General features: G+C 37.2%; 1 protein-coding gene and 1 long non-coding RNA gene across 5 annotated transcripts in view; one reads left to right on the forward strand and one right to left on the reverse strand.

Moving 5' to 3' along the window:
* The window catches only part of opcml (opioid binding protein/cell adhesion molecule-like), a 583,482-nt gene that overhangs the window by 94,770 nt on the left and 461,508 nt on the right, over nucleotides 1-27,204 (reverse strand). For all 3 annotated transcript variants that reach the window (XM_088619435.1, XM_088619434.1, XM_088619436.1), the window contains one exon: nucleotides 13,389-13,621. In XM_088619435.1, the coding sequence (XP_088475561.1) occupies nucleotides 13,389-13,621 (233 nt within the window). The remainder of the gene's footprint in view (nucleotides 1-13,388; nucleotides 13,622-27,204) is intronic.
* Nucleotides 1-27,204, forward strand: part of LOC148641027 (uncharacterized) — a 595,511-nt gene that overhangs the window by 71,722 nt on the left and 496,585 nt on the right. The gene's annotated exons all lie outside the window — the stretch shown is intronic.

Below are 27,204 nucleotides of genomic sequence, written 5' to 3' on the forward strand. Positions count from 1 at the left end.
AAAAATACACTAATGAAGTGGCTTCTAACACATTCTATTTTTTTTCTGCACTCCTGCTCCTATTTCTGTACCGTTAATGCTGAATATTTCAAATGCCTCATTACTCGTACTGGGAAACAGGGGAGGAACTGTTTCATAATCTTGTAATAAGTCCCGCTGCTTGTTACTTAGGCAATTGAAAAGGGATGAATTTTTTGGACAAGTCTTGTCTGAAAAACACAGACACACATCATTACACATGAAGAATCAAAACAAGACTAATCCAGAATTCCATTTACAATAGTTTATTATGAAATTGAATTACCCCAGTTTCCCTTCACCGTGCAGTTTTCTGTATTATTTAGGTCTAATGAAGAACATCAGAGTGGCAGCGTCAGGCAGCCTGAATCACAGGATCCTTCGACAGAAAATGGTGCCAAGATCAGCTTCAAGAACCACAGAGAATCCGGCTTACTGCCACAATCCTCGAGAGTGGTTGCTAGCATTAATTGCAGCTCTCAACAATGTAGTCTAAATGGATTATCCCCTGCTTTGTGTACTGAACATGTTTACAGGTGCCCGGGACTATGTTAACTATAATTTGTTCAAGAAAACGAATGCTGACTTATGTGCACAATGACAAAGCATATGCAAGAAACCACTTAGTTCAATGTTCACAATCTGATTCTATTGTGATTTTAGTTTACTAAATTCCTGCAGTGTATTTTAGCCATAAGTGGTAACATAAAATCAATGTACTGTACAGTACTTCCATTTTCTTGTAGATGTGCATTTCTGCGTCACACACAGAAAAGGGATATTTGGTTTTACCACATTGGAGGTGGCTGAAGTCTTGAGTCATAATTGTTACAGTACATGTACTGTATTGCCTCATGATTAATGCTGCTTAGTGCTTGCGTGTGATTTGCAGTCTTAACTTGACTGAGCTTTCTGACCTCATTTTGAAATGTGTGTTGGTAGTATGCAATTTTAGAAGTCTTGCTTGTCCATCTGAAGACATCTACAGTACATACCTTTACACTGCACAGAATTCATGAAGTGCATCTCCAATTTGAGTAACACTTGTATATCTCTGGGCAACATTTCTGCTAATGTCCTCATTCTAATCCATTAACACTGCTCATTAATACTGTTCGAATTCAGACCATTAAGGACATTGTGCTTCTCCACAATAATAACCTCTCAGAAAAGGGAATGATCATGGAAAAAAATACCACTATCTTTTAAGAAAACGCTGATTGGTATTATGTGATGGGATAATAAAGAACATAAAGAACAATATATTTCACATACAGATACAAAGTAGTTTATGCAGATGTGAAATTGTTTGAATACCTACAAATGTACAGTATTCACACTACTTTACAAACTATGTAAGAAAGGGAACGTGTAGTATAATTTGGCAATATAATTCTCTGTGTATTCATGTATATGGTTTGATTGCTAGATGTGCACTGTGTAGTCATACACTGTATAGTGTAAACATAGCACCTTTTTGTTATTACATATTAGTGGAGTTGGCATAGCATTTTTGGTAGTTGAAACTTCCTGCTGCAGACCCTGCAGCTGTAGCCCAAAAAAGGTACTGTGCTTTAACCTGATAACCTGATATGGTACAAATGGAGATCAGTGTTGCTTGGGTGTAATCCTTGCAATGGATTAACGTCCAGTCTGGGGTGGAGAGACGGAGTCTATGCTCTCGTCTCTTCCTCGTCTATTTCACGCTACAGAAACCAAGATAAGCCGGGGCCTGATGAGCACATGTGGCTCAGATATTGAAATGACCTATGTATTTGTGCTTTAAAAAAATCACTACGTTTTCTCTGCAGGAATTTTTCTTTGATTAAACCTAAGTGTGTAAGTGTTGCTGTTCAAGTAAGAGCTGCTATCAAATCATTTTAGAATTGTGTTTGGTAAACTTAATTAAAGAGGTGGAGTGCTCCTTGTAGTTAGCTGTACACAGGGGTTTCACAATAAACAAAACTGCTTCCAACATTGAAACAGTAGTGGGTTATCTTATTATCTGCTTGCTGAACAGTTTAGTTGCATTGACTAAATTGTAATACTGTATCTATGGAAAGTTGTATGATTTGAGAAACTGACGGAATGACAGTCAGCCATCTCCATCAATTTTTCATAATCAGTTTGAGGGGACTGCAACATAATATTTGTGCCAAACTTGAAGTAATTGAGTGCATTGAAAAAGCAGAGTCCACATCTGGTAATTTGTTTAGGGATTAAGTGTCTGAAACTAAACAACACATGGTGGAATGCACAGGAAAGGCATCGAATGTGTTGTCCATTTTGATTTATGCAAACACATTTTAGAATTGTCCTGATGGTCAGCAGTCTCTAAATCTCCAGACATTTATGTCTTTCCTTCTAATATAAATTCATGTGATCCCAGGATTCACATTTACTTTTTCAGCTACCCTTTTAAAATGTCACTGACTCTTGGGAATGAATCATCAGAGAATTATGTTATTAACACGTTAATTGCTCATGATAGTATGCATAACATACAAATTTCTTTTTGAGAGATAGCCACAGTTTGTTACATGTAAAATACCATTTTCTTACAACAAAATAAAGACGGAGATATGACATCCTTACTGTAATTGTATTGCTATCGACTTCACCTTCATATTGTACAGCTGTACACAGTGCAGTATCTTGCAAAAAGCAAAATTCCTTTGCAATTTCAAAAGGTTTTGAAAGCCAAGGAATCAAAAACACAAAATAAACACCACCTTTTCACAAATAAATATATTAAGCCTTTGAAAAATGATGTGACCAATATTCCAACATTCCCTTTAAAAATCACACAGCTTCCCCTAAATACTCAAGAATGTGTGGTCCTTGCACACAACTGAGATGTATTGTGAAATATATGTTCAAGGTGCAATTTAGAAAAATATCTATACTGTATCTGTGTATCTCAGTTCAGGTTTTGTACATCTGTGATTTGAATTCATGTAAATGCTGGGAAAAGTTGTAGATAAGATGAACAAGTACTATTAGAGTTGTATTTCAATTTACAGTTTGGACTGCAAGAGACACGGCAGCAGATCTTTGGAAACCTTTTTCCTACTGGATGCACTGTAACTAAAGACCCATATGTTGAGTATTGATGCTGTTTTCTGTTGCATGTACTGTATAAAGCTTTCTGTAAATTCCAGGGCAGTGTGACCATTTTGAAGCTTTTTTCTCTGTGGTCATATTATACAGGAATTTGTAGAGTCCTAGCCATTAATCCATCAATAATGTCCAACTCGTAGAAACCAAAATCTCGCAAAAAGCATCAGCGGTCCAAGTAAAGAAAAAAAACACCAGCTCTACATCCATTTGTAAGGTGGTATTGTCTCCTATGTCATATAGAATTTTGAACTGTGGGCATTTTGTTTTGGTCAAAATAAATGGGCTGCAGGGGTATCGATATATAAACTCCACTCCCATTTTATATTTTTTGTGACATACAGTGTAGCAGTTACAGTATATTCTTGACCGGACTACTGAGTTTTCTTGACTGCTCTTGCAGTAAAAAAGTTCAAGATGTTCCCACATTAGCTCTTTCAATAGATGCTCTGCACTGCATTGTCTTCCTAGACAATCCCTGAATTAGAATTCATAAAAAAAACTTTTTGACTGTTTTTAACTCCATTGTACTTGTTGAACAAACATAGAAAAAATGTGTATCTGGTAAGAGATTGTTTAAATGTATTCCTAAAACAACTAAATTTCTAAATAATTCAAAATGGGAAAAAATATAAACCTGACTGCTTAGATTTACAGAGACAGATGCAGTAGAATCTGAAATATTTATCCACATGCGAGATTAAAATCTTTTTTTCCCCATGCACTCATGCATATTGGTTCAAACCTGAATTATCCAGCAATACATGCAGAATCTATTCTCTACGATTTTTGCAATTTTATGGTATTCATTTATTTTTGGGTTTTTTATAAGTGAAAGTGTTTCAATCTTTACAAAAAGGGCATTGCCTCCTTTAGATAGATAATGCAAATGGAGTGCTTTAAACTACAAACAATAAACTTTTTTTCACTTGGGAACTAGAACACTATATTAAAAAAAAGCTGTGCAAACTCGAGGAAATTCACTTTACAATACTCTAGGGAGACTAATGTAATACTGTTTGTACAACATTTTCTGATAATGCAACAAATGCTGTAATAACACTTCAAGAGAAATTGTGCATGTTGAGATTTGTACAGTTGAATACTGAGAGCCCATTAATGAGAAATAGTTTTTTTTTACTTTGGGAGAAAAAAAAACTAGTTTTTTCTCAACTTGTATTTGGAAGGCTACAAACCAAAGTTATAATTACTGTATTATCACATTTCCATGTACTAAATACAGTTCCAAGAGCCCTTGAAAAGAGCTACTGTAACTGTTTAGCTTGATACTATGAAATTTAGATCTTATTCTGCTAGTCATCCTGCTATACAGCTTTACATTATCTACAATATTTATAAAGTCACCACAGCGACTGGAATGGTAAAGATCCAGTCACTAAATAGTTGAGTAAGTATCAATTGAGTGGGACAGATTTTTTTTCTCATTTCATATTTTTACAAAAATATATTAAAATGTAATAACTGAAATGGTATTAGAAAGGAAAAAAATAAAAACAGTGCACATTTATTTCATAGCTGGTGTAATGAATGAAAGGTTAAAAAAAAATCTTCCTCCTAATCATTGTTTCTCGATGATCAATAAAGAGAATATCATGGACAGCTGTGATAGCCCACCATTGGCACCTAATGAAACCTTTTGAGTAGTTGAGGTTGCAGACAATTTGGTTGTTCCACCCAAACATTGCTGTTGGACGAGATGAGAGCACATTTTTCATCCCCTTTCCTAGGGATGAACAAGTTCCCCTAAAGGAGCTGTTTTACGCATTGATGCTGCTTCATGTGATGATGTTAACTTTCAATTGAAAGTTTTCATTTCTCATTTCAGTGAGGTTTATGAAAAATGGCTATCTGTTTGGTTGGGGGAAAAAAGTAACCTTCACAGTACATCGCTTTCCATGGTGCATCTGACTCCCAGAAGATCTGGAGTCTGCACCGTCTTGCAAGAGTATCCAGTGATGTGCATTCTGTGCTATTAAACCTGTTACCATGGAGCTAATGACCCTTCTCCTAACTGCAGCCCAATGTTATTAAACAGGCAGTGATGAAATGGGTTTGTTATATCCTATTGAACACAACACTGGCAGTGGCTACTTAATGGATAATGAGTTTGGTTTTGTATATTTTCCAATACATGATTAAATGGGCTTTTCCTCCAGAATGTTAAGTGTCTCCAAAGAGGACTATGAATTTATACATTTGTAAATGAGTTTGAAATGTGGCACAATATTTATGAACCAAAAACTCACTGCTTATTGCCTTAAAATACCCAAAATGTCTTTGGGGTGTCACATTATTCACACAATTAATGTATTATTGAAGAGCTATTAAGTTGAATCTTTATCTTTCCGATACTTCCTATCCTAACCTGGATTGCAAACAGAACATAAAGCTCACTTACTGTATTCCATGATGAACACTTTCTGTATCATACACAATCTAATATTTCTTTTAAAAAAAGCAATTCAGCAAAAAATGTTCATAGAGCAAAAAATCATATCGCAGGGTTTTTCAGCTTTCTCTGGAAGTTTCTTGTGGTGTGCTTCTGTTTCATGACTTTCAGCTGAGCATTCACTTATATGGTGGACCCAAAGCTGAAGTTTATATACTGTATCACACTAGTTCTTTTATAGAACTTTCACTTCTTATACAGTTGGGGTTTGGAGGGGGGGGGGGTGGAAAAAGCCTAGAAGGCCTGTTTTTTCATTCACAGATTAGACAAAATATTTATTCAGTCATAATCAGGAAAGCTGGCTGTGATGTTAAGTCACTGTTCTTTTCTGTATTTGAAGTAATTAAAATTTCAAACAGCACACCATAGGAGCCTAACTGAAAGCCATGTAGCATCTAATTGTCTTTAGATATCATACCCCACTGTTTTGCAAGAAGCGACTTTCTTCACCTTTGTCTGTGTGACAAAGCCATTGGCGAAAACCTGCAGTCTTTGTGACTGACTATGAGGCACTCCAGCATCGTATCCAAAATGTGGAAGGTTCCATCCCATTTAACTTTAAGGGTGATATTGTTTTCCAGGAAGGTGTGTAGCGGCGAGGCTTATTAATAAGGCAGAATTAAGTGTTTCTGAGCTTTCCCAAATGAGGCCCCATTTCTCTGTTCATCTCTGTGGTGCAGCCACAGAGAAACTATTCATGCAGGCTGATTTAAGGTTCCTTTGATAAGGACAGCTCCCAAAGGGGGATGCACTTATCTAAGCCTGGCTATCATGATCAATGGTCATCCATTGGCGCCTATCTGTCTAGGGAGTGCCAGATGGACATCTGGACTGCATTCCTAAGTGTCAGGAGTAAGTGACTCATATCTCACCTTGATCAACCAATCAGGGACTGGTAGGGCCGAGTAACCCACGTGGGACTCTGATGCCCATGGAACTTTCAGCCAATCAACGAGCTGAAGTTCCTCCAGGTAAAAACAGGCAACACAGAGATTCTCGAGAGATTCAGAAGGGAGATTCAGTAAGATTCAGTAAGATTCTGGAGAGACTTCTGAGACTTTTCTAAAGGGAATTCAAAGGAGAATTCCAGGGCAGGACGGCCCAGGAGCAGAAGGCTCCCAAGGGCAGGACATTCTCGCAGCGCGCCTCCTGACCATCCTGAGACTCAGCCCGGACAACCACGGAACGGCAAGTGTGTCCGAGTGCCAGAACTTTCCTTTGTTCTAAGAGTCTAGAGCGGAGGTTGCCAGAGAGTAACCAGAGGATCCACCTGAGGTTAGCACCAGCAGCAGGCCTCATGAACAGGTCAGAACTATGGACAGCTGAATCACTATTCAGAACTAGCTCTTCATCAGGAACGAACCGGTCCTCTTCCTGACTTGCTCGGACCCACAGTCATCTTTTCTCCTGTGCACAAACTTTGCTAGTTAAAGCCAACACTAATTAGCCGGTCAGTAAGCATCAGCAGCGCACCGTCGCAAGCCGCCCAGCACAGCCTGGCACGCAGCCAGAGAGCGCGGATTGGACAGCAACAAGCCTGCAACTGTTTCTTTGTGCCCGCAGGAGATCTGAATCCCCAGATTCAACTTCAATGCATTACAGCTCGAGAATTCAATTGTTATCCCAACCAGTTGATATCAATTTAATTCCTAAGAGTTATGTACTTGTTTTGAGTATCTAATGTAGACGTTATAACCAAGTGCATTTACGAAACGGTCTAAATGAATGATATACTGAACGTATGTCCTCTTGATATATGTAACTCTTTGTAACTGACTGAATATATACCTTTTGTATTCTGATAACCCTCTCGATAAGATCTGTTAGGTTTATATGCATATTCTATGTATCAATAAATGTATGCTCGTGTATTAGTACCCGTCTGTGTGTGCGTTGTTTGAGTTATGTCGCATGGTTGGATTCTAAAGCCATCAAAAGAATCAACTTTGTGATTTACTGCTACAATTAATAATTGTCTCAGTAAATGCCCTACAGAACTGGTGCCTTCAGAGAGCCACTACATTACATTTTGGCTATGGCAACGTTATAGGTGTTTGAAATCCAAAGATGTTCAACACACAACAACGCAGAGTACTGTGCAGTTAGAAAAGCGCACTACATATACTATGAAATAAATTTAAAGACAAAAAAAGAGAAGATAATTTTTTTCTATGGTAATATTGTTCCTGAGCCGTGGTAGCTCAGACGGCAAGGACGTCTAGCTCCTGACTGGAAGGTCCCGGGTTCAATCCCAGGTAGAGGCAAACAATATAGCGTGCTCTAATTCCTTCCAGGTGGCTCCCAGGTCCACTCAGCCTGCTTTTCAAGTGAGTGCCAGGGGTTAATCCTTCCGGGGGTAAGAGGCCAGCTGGAGTGCGATGCTGACCACATCACCTCCACCTCCAGTGTGGGATGATTGAGAAAAATGGTGGCCCTCCCCCCCCATTCCCCATGGGCCTTGATGGCCTGAAAAGGGGACCTAACCTACTGCACCTACCTAAAGTTGATTGTGTGTACAGTAGTGTGTAGATTCTGTTTGTTTTTTTTTTCTGTATTCACTAGTTTAATTTTTTTTATCTTTCCTTATAAAAGATAGCAATAAGGGAACATCTGGCAATATATGAAACCACCCACTATCTGACATTATCTGTAAATTATCTGTTATATTCTGCTATTTTGTCACTTTTTCATCTTGCTGAACTTGAAAGGTTTGCAGCAGTTATGATAACTTTTTAAAATACTTTTTAAGATCATGTAGTTCTTTAACCCACCCCTGTTCTTTAAGAACTTTTGGGAAAATTATTGCAAAATGTATGTGTATTTTGTGGTTACGTGAGGTAATGAAGAGATAATACTATATAAAGTACTGTATAGGCCGTTACAATGTATACTAAATAGTACAGAGGTTAAGCAGTAATTTATTAATATTTCAGGTTCATGTAAAAAAGAACCTGCTGATAGTGATTATTATGGTTGTTGTCTTTTGTACAGGCGACAAATTGACTTTTCCATCTTTCAGGGATCCTTCCATACGCTGTGCTGTGAAGAATTTCTTGCCTTTTGTGAACCACATGTTGAATTTTGCAGCAACAAAACCAATCAGGTGTAAGAGCCAGTTTATTAGCACATCATTTACACCATAAAGCCACACAGACCATGGCCTCTGCCGTTTCCCTGTTCCAGACGTAAAATTGATAATCTCCTCAAAGATTCATTCATTCTTCGGAAACACCGTGGCTAGCATGTGGCTGGAGTTATTATTTAGACAGGGGTGACAGGGAAATAATTGCTTTTGCCTTGATTTAATTACACGTTTTGTGGCAAGGACTATGGAAAGGTTTCTGTTGGATGAAATTATGTAGGTTGTCAGAAACGGTTTCTGCACTCATACTTTTTGTCACTCTTGACTGTGCGCCACCTGTTTCTTAGTGGTTCAATTAATTATTGGGCTGCCCTCTTGTGGTTATTTGGATTGTGTGTGTCATCCACAGTTTAAATGCAGTTGCTACCGCATACAATAACTTGACATCCCCCTTTAATTAAAACATATTTCGGAGTTCATAGCGTACAGAAAAATGCTTGCATGCTTTTTTTGTTATACATGCACAGAAAAATATGGTACTCTACTAGATCACTCAGGCACAGTATTATTCTTTAAAATATTGTTGCTTTAACAAAAGTGTATATTTTTTCCCTACAACTGCAAAATGAAATATATTGCTAAAAACAGATTTTGCAATCTCTAAACCAGTACAGGGTACTATACTATACAGTACATGATGCTGGTTGACGGGATTCTCTTGTTAAAGACCTCAGCTAATATAATTATATAAATACTGTACAGTAGTTCCTTAAACCTTGGGCATTTTTTCTCTTCTTTTTGCCTAATAAAACCATTTGCCTTCATTTTTTTATTTTTCAGCCTATTGCATTCCTAAAAGAAGCATCTTTTTACCACCATTATCTGTTTATCTTTTGTATTAACTTTGTTAAAATCATTTATTCATTCCAATCTGCAATGCTTGGACAACAATTAATGACAACAAAAATATTTGTGCAATTAAATATCAATAATTGTAGCCTGTTAAACCTTTTTTTTTAAAAAAAATCTTTCACTATCGCATTGCAAAAATATATTAAATCTACTTTAAGTCTAAGCTTGGAAGTACAGCAGGCGTGGAGCAGAATAAAGAAAACAACTGTGAAATTTGTAAACCAATACAGTGTATACTATATACAGTATACAATATACTATACATCCTGGTTGACCTGCTTTTCGTGTTATATTAGCTCAGATCTTTAGTTTTAGAAATACAGCAGTTACTTAAACCTTGGCCATATTTTCACTTCTTTTTGCCTAATATAACCGTTTGCCTTCATTTTTTTATTTTTCAAGCCTGTAACATTCCTGAAAGAAACATCTTTTTGCCACTCACAAAAATAACCGTTATCTGTTCATCTTTTGCATTAACTTTGTTAAAATCATTTTATTTATTCCAGTCTGCAATGCTTGGAAGTATAGCAGGCATGGAGCAGAATGCTGGTTTCAGGTTTCTGTCTGGGCTCCAGGTTGTATAATGCCTCTCAAATTACTAAAGATCGATCTCAGAGATTGATATTCAAGAGGATAAAGTTTGAATGGGGAGCTTATGGGAAGATATTGCCTCTCAGTTGACATCATTCTCTCCCAAAATAGATGCAAGCGTTGTGTCTCCTTATTGCATAGATCAACCTCTGTAGAGAGGGTGGCAAGAATAGAAATATACAGTATAGAGATCTATTTATTTTTATTCTGCACAGCGAATATTTTGCTCTGAATTATATACAGGAGACTTCTGATTTAAGAATGAATACATTTTATCAGTCAATAACAAATGTGACTTTTTACATATCACTAAAAATATATTCTCGATTATTTTGTCCTGTGACACACAAATTTCATATTTAGTTCTACGAAGGGTTAAGTGTATTAGTATTAGTGTATATGTGGGAGAGGCTGGCAATGAAAACAGAGAACCAAAACATTAAGCCATTGTGGTGCACAAAAGGCATTGCTGTAAATTCAACAACACCTGCTTTGAATGCACAACAAGTTTTTTTTTTAATTCACTTCAGGACTAAAGTAACAAAATATCTTCAAGCTCACCACTCCATTTGTATAAATAGCTTGAGTTAAATGACCTGATCCTGCACGGTTGTACTGTACAGTATGTGTGGGCAAGAGCAATGTGTTAAAGCCTTTTGTTAAAGGTGTTTTCATTTTCCTACACAAGATGAAATATTCAGGCCTGGGAGATGGAGGGCGTGCAGGGAATGGCTGGTGATTGTACTGTAGTTTTGTAGATTTGCCCCCTCCTTTAGCTCTGGGTCAGATCGACTTTCACTGACAGAAAAGCAGCCTGCGTTTCCTTCAATTGCACTCTGCGACTCTACCTCTGGGAATGCAGTTCCATGTACTAGAAGCTACAGTCTCTATATCTGACAATAATGAGGCACAGATGAGCGGAGTAATGTTTCACGGGACCATGTAAATTGCTTCATATAATAAAGCCAGAAACAAGATGTAACATTTTTTTTCCCCCTTTTTCGGCCTCAACAGCTTATTGGTTACATAGAACTCACAGTATCACAGTCTTATGTCACTGGCAGAAACATTGCCAAAAAATTGCAAAGTCCAAAAACAAAGCCTACCTAGTTACTAATAATCCCATAAATGATGCAATTAATTATGAGTTTACAGCAAAGCGTAAGGTCCTCGTTTAATAAGTGTTATCATCAGTATTTTCTTGAAATTCCACAAGCTAATTAACAGAAATCTAATCCAATTATTTCATATTTCTGTAATTGATGTCATGAAACAACAACAGAAAGAAATAAAAAACCTTACAAAAGGATAATGAGCAACAAAGTGTTGATATTATTTAACTGTGGACTTATTAATCAGGCTTTACAACAAGGGTGAGAAATTCAATGCTTTGATCATGATGACATGGAGAAGTCATGAAAAAATCTTAATATTTGCTGTCTAATATGCAGCAGTTTTTATCTTTATTTTTTATTTCAGGTTTTCAAGCTGCATCATGTCTTGCTTTTAAAAACAAAATTTGCCCTTAAATTTGAAATTCAATTTGAAGATTGAAGTACTGTATACAGTATATTTATAGAATTGATAGTGAGCTGAATGTATTCTGACCCCATAGTAAATGTCTCATCCCTTATTTGTGACAGCCTCCTTAGGCATTTCATGGAACAAACTGAGAATACCACTAACTTATTCATTCAACGTGTAGCATTACCCAAGGCACCGATAGAGAAACATCTGTAATATACCGTACAGTAACTTACGGAAGGTAGCTTATTCCATTTGTTGTGTTAGATAGCATAAACATACCGTAACTGACAACTTAAAGAGTAGATTTAATATATTTTTGCAATGCAATGGTGAATGATTTTGAAAAAAAGGTTTAACAGGCTACAATTATTGGTATTTAATTGCACAACTATTTTTGTTGTCATTAATGGTTTGCCTGTTTACTCATGGCTGCAAAAGGAAAATAAAGGCAAAAGTGTAATTGCTATTGGAAAATAAATGCAAAAGGAATTGATTTCATTGTAAATGATAACCAAAGTCTCCCTATTGACAGCTGATTTAGCGAGGCCTTATCCTGAATGAATGCCAAGGCTTTTTTCAGCTCAGCATGTTTCCAGATCAATAACTATCAACGATTTGAAATTAAACCGAGATTAAATCCCAATTTTAGCACTCAGTGTCACGTTTGGAGAGTTTCTCACTTAATTAGATTACTCTAACCAAAGAGCATTAGGATTGTTCCATTATCTTTATCTACCTCAGAGTAACACTGAAAGTCACCCAGAAAAGTAATGCCCAGCTTGGTTGTGTTGCTCCATCTGAAAGTAACTGGAAAAATATTTTGAAACTTTAAGTACAAACTCCATAGCTAGAAAAGTTTAGGTATTCAGGTCCATACCATTAAAAAAGCAAGATTTTGTTGCATTAATAATCATTTGTTGTGGAGTGTCCTGAGCCAAACAATATCTGATTTACTGTATATTGTCACCACAAGAATTCACTATAGTATCTCTTTCATTGACCTTATGCTGTACATAATGCCAGTTGAAAAAACATCACCTGACTAGTTTACACCGATCGAACATTTTTGTTCTTCCTGTTTTTCCCCCCTTATTTATTTTCCACTGATCTTTAGTCTCTGTGATTTAATAAATTAGATAAGCAAGTTCAATTAATGTACTGCATATACTGTATGCAAGCACCCAACCCTAGGTCTAACACAACTGAGATTTTCAGTGCTAGTGGTAGAAGTACTAGTGAATTACAAATAATAATGGAACAGAAACTGATTTTCTAAGACCTCAAGTGTTTAACTCGCTATGTGTTGTACGGTGAGTTAAAATGTGGGGCCATACTTGGATAAGTATGAAACATACTGGAGGGGCCCTGTAAGAAGAAGAACGGCCCGGGTGCGACTGCATGAGCTCAACCACTTGCAGCTCCGCTATTAGTCTAGAAATATTTTCCTGCCCTTCTTCTACGTGTCTTTCCTTCTGATGATGGATCCGCAACGTGTACATTAAGATTGCATGTTGTGTAGCTTAGCTCTTTGGTTCACTAGCAAAATATGTGGCCTGTACTGAATACTGAAGCGAGAGTCACGCCATGACGAGATCAAATCATCCCTTAGGACCCCTAAGCCTGCTAACACTAAGTCAATGCACAAACGCATTAGTGAATATGCAGTAGTACCTTGTACGATTAGGTGGACTCTTGATGCCTTGGGTTTGTTGTTGGTCAGAATGGTGCACACGTAAGGCCCCTCGTCGTACACGTCCACGTCTTTGATTTTGATGCTGTACTCGGTCAAGGTGTTGTTCAGCAGAACCACGCGGGGGTCTGTGGACCACTTGTCCACTCCTGCAAACAGTATCGTGGAGCGGTTCAGCCAAGCCACCCTTGTCACTCTGTTGTCCAGGGTACACCTGCAAGGAAAAAGGAAGGGACATGCTTGACGATGGGACAGGGGATTGTTGCTTAGTAAGCGCTGCACAGCAGTGGTTGTTGCCTTATTTAAACGACACACTTAGGGAAAACCATTGGAGAGCTCTTGACTCGGCACCACATGACAAACGAAAAGTGGTATTGTGGTACCTGGCGCAAGGTTCAGCACCGCCTGTCACAGTCAGCTCGTGGCACCTGGGTCATAGATCTCAGATCATAGATCTCATAGGTCTCAGCCTGTGCTCGTCTACCAGTCATTAGGCCCATTCGGGAGCTCTTTCTTGTTGCCTCACTGTTTTGCCCTTCTGTGGGAATAAGGTCCTGCTCTGTAAGGCACATGTTCAGGGGAGTGACAGGGCACATGCTGGTAAGAGTCTCTTTATTATTTGTGTTTATTTGAATGGCAGAAAAAAAAGATTTGCTGGATTAAACGAATTACAGTTACTGTTGATTATTGTCCCATTTCTTGTATTTAACTGCCATTTACCATACAAGCTGTGGATTGTAACTAGATGCTTGAACTTTTTCACATTTGGCCTCGGGCTCCTTTCTCCAAGTACTGTATTTGTTTTAAGAAAGCCAGCCTCAGTTGTGTCAAACCAGCACCGCCACCGTTGCTCAGAGTGAAATATTCCTCCTAGTGACAACCCGGGTCTTGCTGACTCTTTTCAGATAAGAGCAATGCATACAATTCTTAAATTAAACAGTGGATGAATGCACTATGGTTGCCCCTAAAAACAATTTCTTCATGAAAAGCAAAATAAAAAAAGCCAGGACAACATCATTGCAATCAATCAAACCTGAAAATTCCACACAGACATCAGAACTTTAAAAAGCATGTATACCGTGATGGGAACAGTGGAGATCTCTTCCAAGTTTCTCGGGAGAGAATTTTCTAATAAACTAGTAGTGATTGATATTCTAGGCAGAACATGGATACTGACCCTGCGTCTTGCCTTCATTCGATCATGCTTCAATAAAAAAAATTATAATACAGTCAAATGTTATTACTGCAGCCTCTGTACAAATATCTGGGGCACAGAAGGCTATATATTGTATAATGCAAAATGAGATAAAATATCTAAGAATAGTTGGAAATTTGAAAATGGTGCATTACAGTTTCATTCAATTCTCCTCTGTTTTTGTATGCGATGGAAAGAGGGTATTAACAATGCTCAAATGACTTTCAAATGTAATTCTTTACAATTGTGCCTCAAAAGCCTCAAGGAGTATTATTTTTTTGGTCCCAAAATTATTAACTGTAAGTACAGGTCATTAAGTGTAGGCGTATATATATATAAAAATAATATGACGTGTCTTGCCACTTTTATCACATAAAACTGCCACAGGAGATGGAGATCACATAAAACTGCCACAGGAGATGGAGCAACATTTGCATTCCCATTCGTTTTCTAGGCAGGAGTAGTTGTTGCTTGAGGATGACACATGTAGTGCTGGGGGAATGACCTCTGCTCTACCAAAACAAACACCACCACTCCCTTTCCTTTTGGCTTTCAGCCTTCCTGCTTACTGTTGTGGCCCACAGGACAGAGTATGATGTATAATACTAATGCTTTGCCTCCGCAGACCTCTCCCTTCAGAGCCTACCTGTTGAAATAATGCAAACAAGGCACTGCATGATAAGTTCATTGGTTGCAAGACAGGGCTCAGTGCTGGGGAATAATGGCAAGTCAATCAGACTCCTGTTTTAGTGTATATTCCTTCAGCTGAAGGGGAGAGGAAGCAATTAACATTCCTTCACAGTCTCCTGTCACAAGAAGAGATATTTTACTAAAGCATGGTCTGTCGGTGGAGACGGATATATAATTTTTATTCTCTGTGCGTGTGTAATACCTTTTGGGTGCCTTGTTAATGTGCGCTAAGTAATTTGCCTGGGTACTTAACTGCTCTCGCAATTAGGCTTACTTCACTTCTTACTGTTTTATTCTGATGCAAGTTACAAAGTCTAACTCTAATATCTGTTGCCCATGCTTTGAAGTTGTGTTCCCAAATTGAAATGGCAGGTATCTACCACACTAAGAATTTAATAAAATAAAAAATCAGTGCTCTTCATTCCCTGTTTGAGCCTTGTTTATTATCCCTGCAGTGTACTGTATATAACTGTCTTTTTGCCCTTCCTCCGCTTATAAATTAAAATTCTTCCTTGATGGCTTCTGCTGAAGGTCCTCAGTGTTAATAGAAAACTTAGTTTTGTTCCCACAATTCTCTACAAATAAAAAAAAAATCCTGTAGTTCCCTTCATTTAAATGTAGAAATGAAAATCAGTTGTATGTAGAGGTTTTCAGGAGCAAGGCTGGTTCTGAATGGAATGATTTCCAAAGAAACATTTAGAATGATTTTTGAAGTACCATTCAAAGTATGCAGTATATTTCTGTTGTTTTTTAATGGCCTGCAAAATTGGCTTCTGAAGCACATTCTTGCAGTAGTTTTCTCCAGGAAATTTTCAAACCACAAGTTCCAAAGCTGAACTCTTTGACTTGTCTGCACTATTGAAAGGTTAGCAATGCTGGAATTTAGCATGTTTTCATACACACAAACACTTAAGGTTTAACCGAAAATATCCCAAATTACAGCACATTTTGCACAGTATGCTATTATCGTGTGCAGTAAACATAATTCTCTTGCGCACAACATGCTATTATTGTTTTTTGTTAATAGACATCTGCTTGTGAAATTAGTTTTTAATTCTAAAGTACATACAGATATAAATCTACACATACAAATTCAGATTTACCAAGTCAGACAAAAAAAAATCCTCTTTTCCAGCTCTGTGCTGCAAGGCAGAAGACAAAACACAGATACTGTTTTAATCACTGGAGGGCACTTGACAAGCACATTGCATGGTGAAAAGTAAAAGGCCAAAGCACCAAATAAAACACCAGAGAGGACTGAAAAGACATATAGCACAATGATCAAAACCATGACCCTCTCTGAAACTAGAAATAAATGGTTATGATTTCTGCTGCCTGTTCTAGAGTGTCCACATAGCTGACAAAGGAGCTGCTCTGCCCATCTTCCTCTGAGGTTATGGTTTGGCAGAAAAGGGAAAGTGGAGGGTGTTTTTCCCTGGTAGGTGCCACTTAAAGACAGCAGGGTTCCCAGTGTAAACAGCTGAAGTCTGCTGAAGCCTCCTCACCATTATCACTAAAGGTACCAGAAAAGATCAAATGGATCTGTTCCCCAACTGCTGACTTATCTAAAAAAAATTTGCATTGCTGAGATATACTTTAATTAACGGCATCAGAACTGAAAGGGAGAAAGGAAATAATCTTTTCAGCTGATTAGCAAATCTTGCGTTTCAAGTATGTTGCTTTTTTGTACAGTGATATTAAATATTTAGAGTCTGAGTTCCTTATAAAAGTTTAAAAATGAACCCTTAAAAAAAGAAAGGCAAAAGCAACCTTGAAACTAGATTTATTGATGTGTAGTCATTGTTACATAACTGTAGGTGTTTAGTTGTTGAAAACAATTTTACTGCAAGATGCCATTATTTGCTGTCACAGCTTGAAGTCTGATTCTTGGCGTCTGTATGTTTAATAAATTGAATTCCCACTGCTCTAGATCTTCTGACTAAGACAGCAGCTCATTATTTGGTTTGGTCACAATAATCGCCTTGATTGTAATTTAGGAGAAAGAGAAGAATGCTTAAGGTACAGTTCACTTGTGCTATTAAAGGTGATTAAGTGTTTTCAGATGACTTGCAAAAATCTTCTCCGAAAACGTAAGCCTTAGGAACACATACTGTACAAATATTTTCTTACATTTATATAACACTTTTCATCAAATTTATTCTCCAGAATACCTGTTTCAGATAAACTGTAATATTCAATGAGGCATAAACACAAGTTCTATAAAATGGAAATGCTGAAATGCTTCAAAACTGACTCACAGACCTAGATGGTTTATGTTGATACAGATAGGGGATTCTTTGGTTGGAAATCTTACTGCATTTGTAGTTTTACTGAGCGCTTGCCACTGGAGTGCTCCTCTTTCCTCTTTTCCAGATCCTTTAGTATCATGAGAACATCAGAAAGTTTAAAAGAGGAGGAGGGGACCTTTCAGTTCATCTGCCTTGTCCGCTTGTTTCATTGTTCCACGGCAGCAGTGAGTTGTACTTGACATTTCAGGGAAATTAGTGGAGGAGCTGAGTCTGCTGCATAGCACCAGCATTGGCAGAATAATCCTCCAAGCTCCTCACACCTTGAAACGCTGACAATTTATTTATTAGATAAGCTACATGTTTATCTCCTGTAGATCCACACCTGCTTGTGATTTTCTCCAGATATACATGCAGGATAACTCATGGTGCTGAGTGGTTGGATTCCATGCCTGCAGCCATCTTGCACACAAGGTGTGTAAGGAAAGCGAACTGCATTATTTTATAAGCCCTCCGAAATGCCAACACATGCTGTACATGTAAACATAGGGCAAGACAGGATGCAGTCACTGCAACTCAAATGCTAGGTGGAAAGGGACGTTTGTATCATAGGCATAGGACATCTCTTATTAACCATTATTTCCTCTTTCACCCTGAATATTTTAGTTTATATGAACCCATCCGGCCCCTTCTGGTGTTATTGCTTTTGTCTGTGGCACCTTCAATCAAGAGGAGTTTGACATCCAGGTACAAGTGTTAAGGTGTCCTGGGAACAGAATAGGAATTGTTACAGATAGTGCGGCCCCAGCTGTTCTGTTTTGCCAAACGCATTTCTATACACTGAACAGAAAGGGTTTCAAAGATTTAATAGAGATTTTAAATGGAAAAATTATGTAGCAGAAAAAAAAATCTATTTAGGCATGGGGGAACAGTGTATAAATCCAATCTGGCTGTCTGTGAAATTCAAATAATTACTATATTTATTCCTCAAATGACTGAATTCTGACCTTTCAGAAAAAAAAAATGTTGTTTCATTCAGCAACAAAATCTGTTTCTGGTGCTCTGGGGTCCTATTAATGTAGCTTCCATCTACATTTATTCTATGGGTTCTTCACTGGCTCTAGCTATTAATGGTACTGTCAGACTGCTACTGTGCATACCAGTTTAATGGCAACAACATCAGCCACCTTTGTCGGGGAGCATTAATTTGAAAAATAAGTGTCTTGCCCATGCATTCCTTATCACCTTGACACAGACAGCAATCCAATTTATTTCAAATCAGTATCCACTCTATATTTTAAATAGTAATGAAATTATTAATATTGCTAATAGCAGGAACAGTTGGCCATTTCAACAGGAGAAGGAAAAAAATCTGCATAAACATTATTCTATCTTTTCAGGTCTGATATCAAAAAGCCTTCTCATTTTTAATTAAAATCTCATTTATATCATAACATTTATAATTCCTCCTCCTATTAATTAAATAAAGGGTGCTATTTCTGAAGCTGTTATCTGTAGCCTCACCACAACTTAAGTATACTTTATCAAGTACTGTATATGGCTGTTTGTCAATTCTCAGGCTAACAGCCATTTTATTTAGCTATCAAATGTTCTTCATTTTGGTTTTTAATACTTTAATTGTACTAAATACATTAAATACATGAGCTTTGTTTTAATACTTAAAGCCAATTTGAAGTGAAGAATGTGACATTAAGTCAAGAACATATTAATTACAAACTACTGATATACTGATATATTTCCTTTTTTACAAATATGAATCTTAAGTGTGCATATTTCAGTGCACGTGCTAATTGAAGAACTAAATGAGAAATTTCCCAATCATAAATATTTAAGACAACCTTAGTGACTTACAGGATGCACAATAGGATGTAGAGTGATTACGTGCTGTATCACAAGAAAATAAAAAAGCTTTTAATTGAACAGAAATGATCTAAGGTTATTACATTTCACATTCTTTTGTATGTTCCTTTGTAGACCTGTTGAGTTTGCCAGTTGTTTCTTCAGATCTCAGCTCACAGCAATGACTCTTGTATTTAAAGGGGAAAATTAAGATGGGCAGACATAGAGTATTCCTTTCGATCCCCTTACGTTTTGAGCCATGCACACCCTGCAAGCACCACTGTCTCTTACAGGAGAGTTAATGCTGACTGGAACAGACATCACTGCCCTCCTACATGTCCCCAGGAACTTGCAGGAGTCTCTGTTCTGCTGAGAGCTTTGAGGTCATCTAATCCTACTGTAGCAGTGTTGCTAGCGAACCTGCTTTACCGTGTCCTTGAAAAATCCTGGTGAGAGCCAGCTACTGACAAGATCCAGCCTCAGACTCACAAATTCAGGAAGCTAGAGCTTCACCTGCTTTTCAGGTGAATTGCCTTCACTAGTCAGTGAAACTGTACCTACATACAGTATAATAATAATAATGTTTCTTTATTAGCCCTATACATTATACATATGTATAGGGCTATATACATATGTATACCCTATACAATTTCTTGCATTAGGAATGCGTCTTTTCGCATACCCCAGCTTTTCTCCAGGGAGACACAGACACAGAGACAGGGAGAGAAGCTTGGGGTCAGAGCGCAGGGTCTGCCATTGTACGGCGCCCCTGGAGCAGTTGGGGTTAAGGGCCTTGCTCAGGGGCCCAACGGAGTAGGATTCCTCTGCCAGCCGCGGGATTTGAACCGGCAACCTTCCGGTCACAGGCGCAGATCCTTAGCCACAGAGCCACCGCTCCGCCCAGAGAAGTAGAGAAGTATGAAGGCAGTAAGCATATGACTCAACACCCAATACAAAAAAAATGACACTATCTTGCAGCCTGAACTTGTGAACCAGGGCCTGACACAGGGTTCAGAGTTGTTTTGCAAAAGTTGTATGATTTTACCATGTCTAAGGGTGTACATTTTAATCTCACAGGACTCTTCATTTATAATTCATTGGCCTCCAGCTTCTGAACATCTGAATATACCTGATAAACCGTTTCTGTTACAGAATTGGAAGGAATTAGTACTGTACTGTATACAGCAAAAGCCCATCTGCTTTTAATAATCTCCCCTTCTATGCAACAGTAGACAAGCCAAAAATAATCTGGGGCCAGCAATGTGGTGTAGTAGTTACAGTAGCATTCCTGCCTCGTAGCTCTGGGGCCCTGGGTTCAATTCATGGGGTGCCATCTGTGTGGAGTTTGTATGCTTACCCTCAGTTTGCATGGGTTCTCTGGATTCCTCCCTCAGTCCAAGCCATACTGGTAGTTTAGTTGGTTTCTGGACCAATTATCCCTGGTGCCAGTGTGAGGTGAGTGTGTGTGTCTCTCTGTGCCCAGTGATGGATTTTTATCCTGTCCACCTTGTATCCTGCCTCGCGCCTGTGGCTTGCCAGGATAGGCTCTGGCTCTTCTAAAAACCCTGTATTGGATAAGGCAGCTAGAGAATGGATGGAAAATAGCATTTGGTGGTAAGCAGCTACTAAATGTTTCTAAAATCAACTGAAGCTTTTCCTCAACCTTTCTTTGCTTTGAGCTACCCTTGGGTCTGGAGATGCAGTGAGCTTTAAGAGAGTTATTGTCTTGATAGCCTAGAAGGTGAGATAGCTGTTGAACATACTGTCAGCATGTAAGAAGCAGAACCTAATTCCCCAAATCTCCAATTGCCTCAATATGCTAAACCTAAGCTTCAGTCTGAGCCTCCTGAAACATATAACACATTTCATTGCCAATTAAGAAGCTCAGTGACTGTACAGTCCCTGCACTTGACTAACATTCATTCAGTAATTTTTGTATCCAGGTAATAAAAAATCTCAAGATTGATAAAGACTGCACAATAACTGTAAATGATACATCTTACTTTCAGGCTGAAAACTGTCAAAATCTATAATGTACTAGTCATTCAAAATATGAACACAATTTATTTTTGGTTATAAAAAGCATACGCATACACAAATAAATGAACTATTTATTTTTCATAAGTTTTGTTTAAAATTTATTGGTTCAGTTTAGTCTTCTAGTTAAAGATGTCATCCCGAAGACAGGGTGTGTTAACAGCACATCCAGATTGTGTCAATATCATCACTTAATAAAGTTGTGGATTTCTTTCTGACATATGCAATATGCATTCATAATTCATTCAGGATTAAGCTGAAACCTTCACCTGAAAGTTATCCCTCTCATCATTTTCTTTGTGTCAGATGCCTAACTTAAGTTCTTAGCCTGTTCTTATTATAGATATTGCAGTTATATTTTGAATGAATTGCGACATAAAGAGAAACTGGGGGATTTATGAAAAATCAGCCTACCACATAATTTAAATATATTTACCTTGTTAAACTCACATCTAGAAAATCTTGGCCTGTCTTGTAGAAAAACAGATGAACAGTAAATAAGTAGACATGATTACTTCTATTTCCAGAATATTTTGCTGAAACATTTATTTTGTGTTTATAATTTAATGTTTAGTTTTTATTCTCAATAAACAGTACACTGCTTGTCACATTTTTAGTTTTAAAATAAGTTGATGATTTGTTAATAGAATACAAAAGTCATCTCAGCTACATCTACTGTATTTAGGTTATAGTATAAATATATGAGTACGTTATTTTTATTCTGACATAGGCAGATGTACAGGTACTGTATGTTGTCTATATTTTTGAGTTACATATTTTGCACAGGGGCATGCTTAACTTTATTTTCCTCTATCATCTTATTATCAGTCTTCCTTCAAAGCCACACTGCTCAAAGTTATTTCTCCACATTTAGTTTTGGATTCTAACAGCTTTTGGTCTTGCAAGTATCATGAAGTTAGCTTTTTTTTACACAGAAAACCTGTTAGGATGATTACATTTCTAATTTCCTGTTACTAGTCACTACCAGTGTTTTTTGTAATTGATCATGTTCATTTGATTAGAGATTTAATTTGCTGAAGTCACATATAAGTACAAGAAATTGCATAATCTGATCATCGTAAGCGTGTGATTATTAGTATTATTATTATTTAATTTTAGGGCAGATATAATAAAAGTAATTAACCTCTCAAAGAGTGACAGAACAAATAATTGCCCTTGTTTTGTAAATGTGGCTGAAAATGGTGGCTGTTCAATTAACCTTTATGGAAACAGTGGAAACTTCCAGCCCATTATACTCTCCAATTTCATGCCTTTCTGCATGGATTTTAATTGAATTTACCCATCATTTCCAATTGCAACTGGCATACTGTTTCTTTTGTGCCCCTGTGTTAGAAATGCTAAGAAGCTCTGCTACCATGCAGCCTCCTTTCATTCTCTGCCAAGACAGGCAGCAACAAATTAAAAGTCAAAATCAAAATTAAGCAAATTTAACACCTTGCTACCTATCCTTTTATACAGGTCTCCATATTTACATTTTATGACAGTTACCGTGTTAATGGAGAAAGCTATTAATTCTGTACATTAAACTCAGAATGAGTTTCTGATTAAAACTAGTGTCATTTGGATGACAAAGATATTCTGCAGTGTCTCCTAAAATAACAGCACATACAGTGGTTATCTTAGCTACTGTATTTTACTGCTGTATGCCAAGCAGTAAGTACTCAAAGAATTATTTTTTCTACTGTGCTTTCTTTCTTTTTGCTTTTATCAGTAACTAAGCATTCCAGATTGCATCTTTGCCTTTTACCTCAACTACTGAAACTGTCTTGCACTAGTCACTCTGTTGCTTTAACATCTAATCTGGTCCACAGAAAGCAGTGCACCTTTATCAGATAGGAAGGAACAGTTCTGTAAGATGTAGATCTTATTTTGTAAGTGGAGCTTCCAAGCTTTTCTGACTTATTATCTGAGTTTCAGTGCCTTTTTTATTTTTAAACTGCTAAATTCCAGTTGTACATTATAGACAACAGATCTATATAAAGAAAACAACATATTTGTTTGATAGTAGAGACGGATTAATGATCTTTCCCACACTGCACAGGAATGTATATTTTCCAAAGTACAGGTTAGGCAATCAGGAGAATTTGAGTTTTTCGGCACACAGAGAAATGTAGCATGTACAATGATGATTTAATGAAAGTATTAAACAAAAAATAATTAAGTTCAATTAAAGTGCAGTTAGGGTAATTATTTAATTCAGAATCAAAGGTTTGCCTTTAGCAGTGTTTGAGCAGTTTGTTGTGGGTCTCATGTTTCATAATGCATTCCTGATGGGAGTAAGTAAGTATAGTGTACCATACCAGTATTCTACTATTTATCAAATTACAGATATTTGTTTTTCTTCAAGATGACTTGAGACTTGTGGTTTCTACAACTCAATATCTGCCCTTTTGCTGGTTTTTGAGACGGGGGTAATGCCATGTTTAGGCTGGCAAACATTCATGGTAACTCTGAAGCAAGAGCTTTTGCTATACAATGAACAATATGCTGGTTTTGGAAAAGATTGGGCAGTAACACTAAGATTATGTAGGGCACTTACATTGGCACTACTTTCTTTATTCTTTACATCCTGTCCCCTGTCCTGGACAAATGCTCTACCTCAGAATTAGCATTGATTAATTCAAAGCCAATTTTCAAATAACAGCTCTGTAGCATTTATTTTAAAAACCTAGCACAAGTAAACCAATGCATAAATGGATTATTTTTCAATGGGATCATTGGTCAAAGAATAAACACACCTGGAGCCTGTAAGCAATGCAGTGTTGTATGTATTTTTCTGCTTTATATACAGTATGTATCAGCAACCTTCCCTTCAAAGACCAAAAGAGCTGCCAAAGGTATATGTGTGGTGTATGACAAGATATTTAAACATTAAAAGACTAAAGATTAAAAATGAACAGTTACCGATTTACTTTTTTTTTTTGACTGTCAATTAAATTGTGACAAAAGGCTTCTTCTATCTCTGCCCATTTGGCAGTTAAGAGTCTTGATGCAATGCCAGTGTTTATTGAGGATGGCATCTGAAGCAGGGGTGTAAAATGTTCCTCAGGGCAGCTCCAAATTTTCAGAATTGCCTTTTGAATAGAAAAAGTGGTTACCAGTCGGAAGAAGCTGCCTAAAGCTGCCGATTTAAAAATGCCTCCACCTCCACACATCCACCCCTGGATTTCCTAAAAATAGACCTGACAAAAAGCAAAGTACAGTAAAAATGCAAAACACAAGAAAGAAATGTTTTTTTACTTTCTTTTGTGCCCCAGATATTTTATACTGTACCATCAATAAAGATTGTAACACTAAATTAATTTCAGAGGATGGTTACTACTAATCACAGGGGGAATTAATTAGTTTGGTATTCAGCAACATTTGCAACATTTAATGTTTTGCATTTACAAACACACTTGGGGAAAGTGACCTATATTTTAAGAGTAATTATTTTCCTGCCCAGCATTCAACAGCACTACAAACATAAAACAAATCAGTCAAGAGTGTCAGCCCTGTCAACAGCTAGCCACAGACCTACAGCCCTACGTTTTTAAGGACATAACTAAGATGATTGCAGTTGTTTTTAAAAGCAGAGCATGATCACAAAATGTTTATTCGTTTCAGAGGATGGGAATGTAACCTGCTTGCACTGCCCCTTCAATGTCTCTTTTTCTGAGAAGTAATCTTCAGTTCAAAAGCAAAGGAAGTCCATAAAAAAGCTGTCATTTGTAAACTAATTTTATTTAAGTAGATTCTAAAACAGGACATATTGGACTTCAGCATAAAGAAATAGGCCCTGTAAGAAATTACTGTAAGTTGAACTCCTTACATTACTTACTTTAGAAAACTGGAGCAATCAGAGTGCTTCTCAAGGATCTTAAGAATGGAACTAAAGTTAAAACTTGAAAGAGTTGTGAACAGAGTTGTGAATATTATCTATCAGTATGAAAAACAGACTTGAATTAAAAAAGACTTCTTTAAAAAAAGAAATGTATCTTGAATTTTGACAGATATTACTTTAATACGTACTGTACCATACAAAACACGGAGACCATCACAAAACAATGCATTTTCTTTTTGGGTGCAAGAAGAGTGGATAAAAGCTAGTGTAATGCAGTAACAGTGTATTCATTAAGAATAAAATAAACAAGATCAACCCAGGTCCACTACCTACCCTTCAAGGCATTTTCCTGTACTTTAATTTGAAAAAAAAAATTAATGAATCAGGTAAATGTAATAAATGCAAAGATAATGTTTCAGGTTCAGGAATCACTTGATAGCTTTCACAACCTGCCATAACAGTTGCACAAAGTACAATTGTATATATTTATACTGTTATATATGGGTCTCTCAAAAAAGACTGAAACAAAATATTTTAAGCATCTAGGCAGCAAGGAGAGCATTTCAAAGCATATGCAGCTCTGAATATGACAGAGGTAGATACAGTACAGATATCAAGTGGTGGTCTTTAGCTTGAAGTAGCTAAAACATAAAGATGGGTATTTTGAAGCAGATCCTTATGACAGCTATAGTGTTAAAGTATTAAAGTGCTCTGGACATGGAACAAAACAAACCAACGCATCAATTTTCACCACGTCAGGAAAACAGAAAACCATTATGGTTCTTTCTGAAAATCCTTGGAGCACTTTGTACAATATAAAAAAAAAGATCTTTTGTATTAATGTTGCGGCTGTGTAACTATGGAAGCCTAAGAATTTACCTTTGCTACAACAGAAAGAGAAATCTCCCGAGATAATAGGACTATTGACTTTTCCTCTACAGATGTTTCAGTCGGCATTTAAACTTGAAATACTATTCACCCAGAGCATGAGATCTATAATCCTTTCATGAACATCATCAAATAATTGATTGTCATGGTCATGCCAGACTGAACTACTAATTTTGTTTGCTAAAATAGATTCCAGCAGTGTGAAAATTAAGAGAACTCTAATGCTAATTGTGGAGTGGTGATTAGTCCCGCTGACTAGCAGCTCCAGGGTCTCGGGTTCAGTTCTGGGCTGAGGAGCCTTCTGTCAGGAATTTGCACCCTCTTTCCATGTTCCCATGGGTTTTCTTCAGGTATCCGAGTCTCTCCTGCTTCCCACCGCCACACGGGTGAGATTTGATTGGCTACTTGCCATTGTTCTCCCAGTCAGCTACTGGAGGCCATTCCAGGCCTCCAGTAGCTGACAGTAGCTGACCAGACATGGCCTGAGCCTACTTGTTTTCATTAGTGTCTGTGTATTGACCGTACTTAGAACTGGCAAAGCCATTTTCTCTGTCACATTATATATACCTGTAGATATTAAATCTATTCAGTTCTCCACCTTTTCGAGGGATAAGTAAAGACTTTGAATGTTTTTTCCGTGCTTTACTGTAGATCACAAAGGAGCTAATGATTGAACACAGATTATAAAGGGGTTAGTTAGATTTCTGGATTCTTCTTTCACCGATGCGATCCTGTTCTTTTCTCTTCTGAGCTATTTTGAAAAGAAGGCAAATTTTCTGACTGGAATAAGTTTTACTATTTCTAAATTTCTAAAGGCAAGGGTCTCCTGAGAAACAATCTTTGACCAAACATAAACAAACCAAGCTGTCTTTTGCACTGTTTGCTAACATACTGTACAACAAAAAAAAGATGAACAAATTTACATTTTAGCCCAGGATGTGTCTGAATTACAATAAATTATCTTTTAAATAAGCGGGCTTCCATCAGATTTATCGACCCACCTGTGAGTGTATGATTAATCTTTTGTGTTGTGTAAG

Source organism: Lepisosteus platostomus, chromosome 25 (assembly GCF_059453375.1).
Source record: "Lepisosteus platostomus isolate fLepPlt1 chromosome 25, fLepPlt1.hap1, whole genome shotgun sequence".
NCBI lineage: Eukaryota > Metazoa > Chordata > Actinopteri > Semionotiformes > Lepisosteidae > Lepisosteus > Lepisosteus platostomus.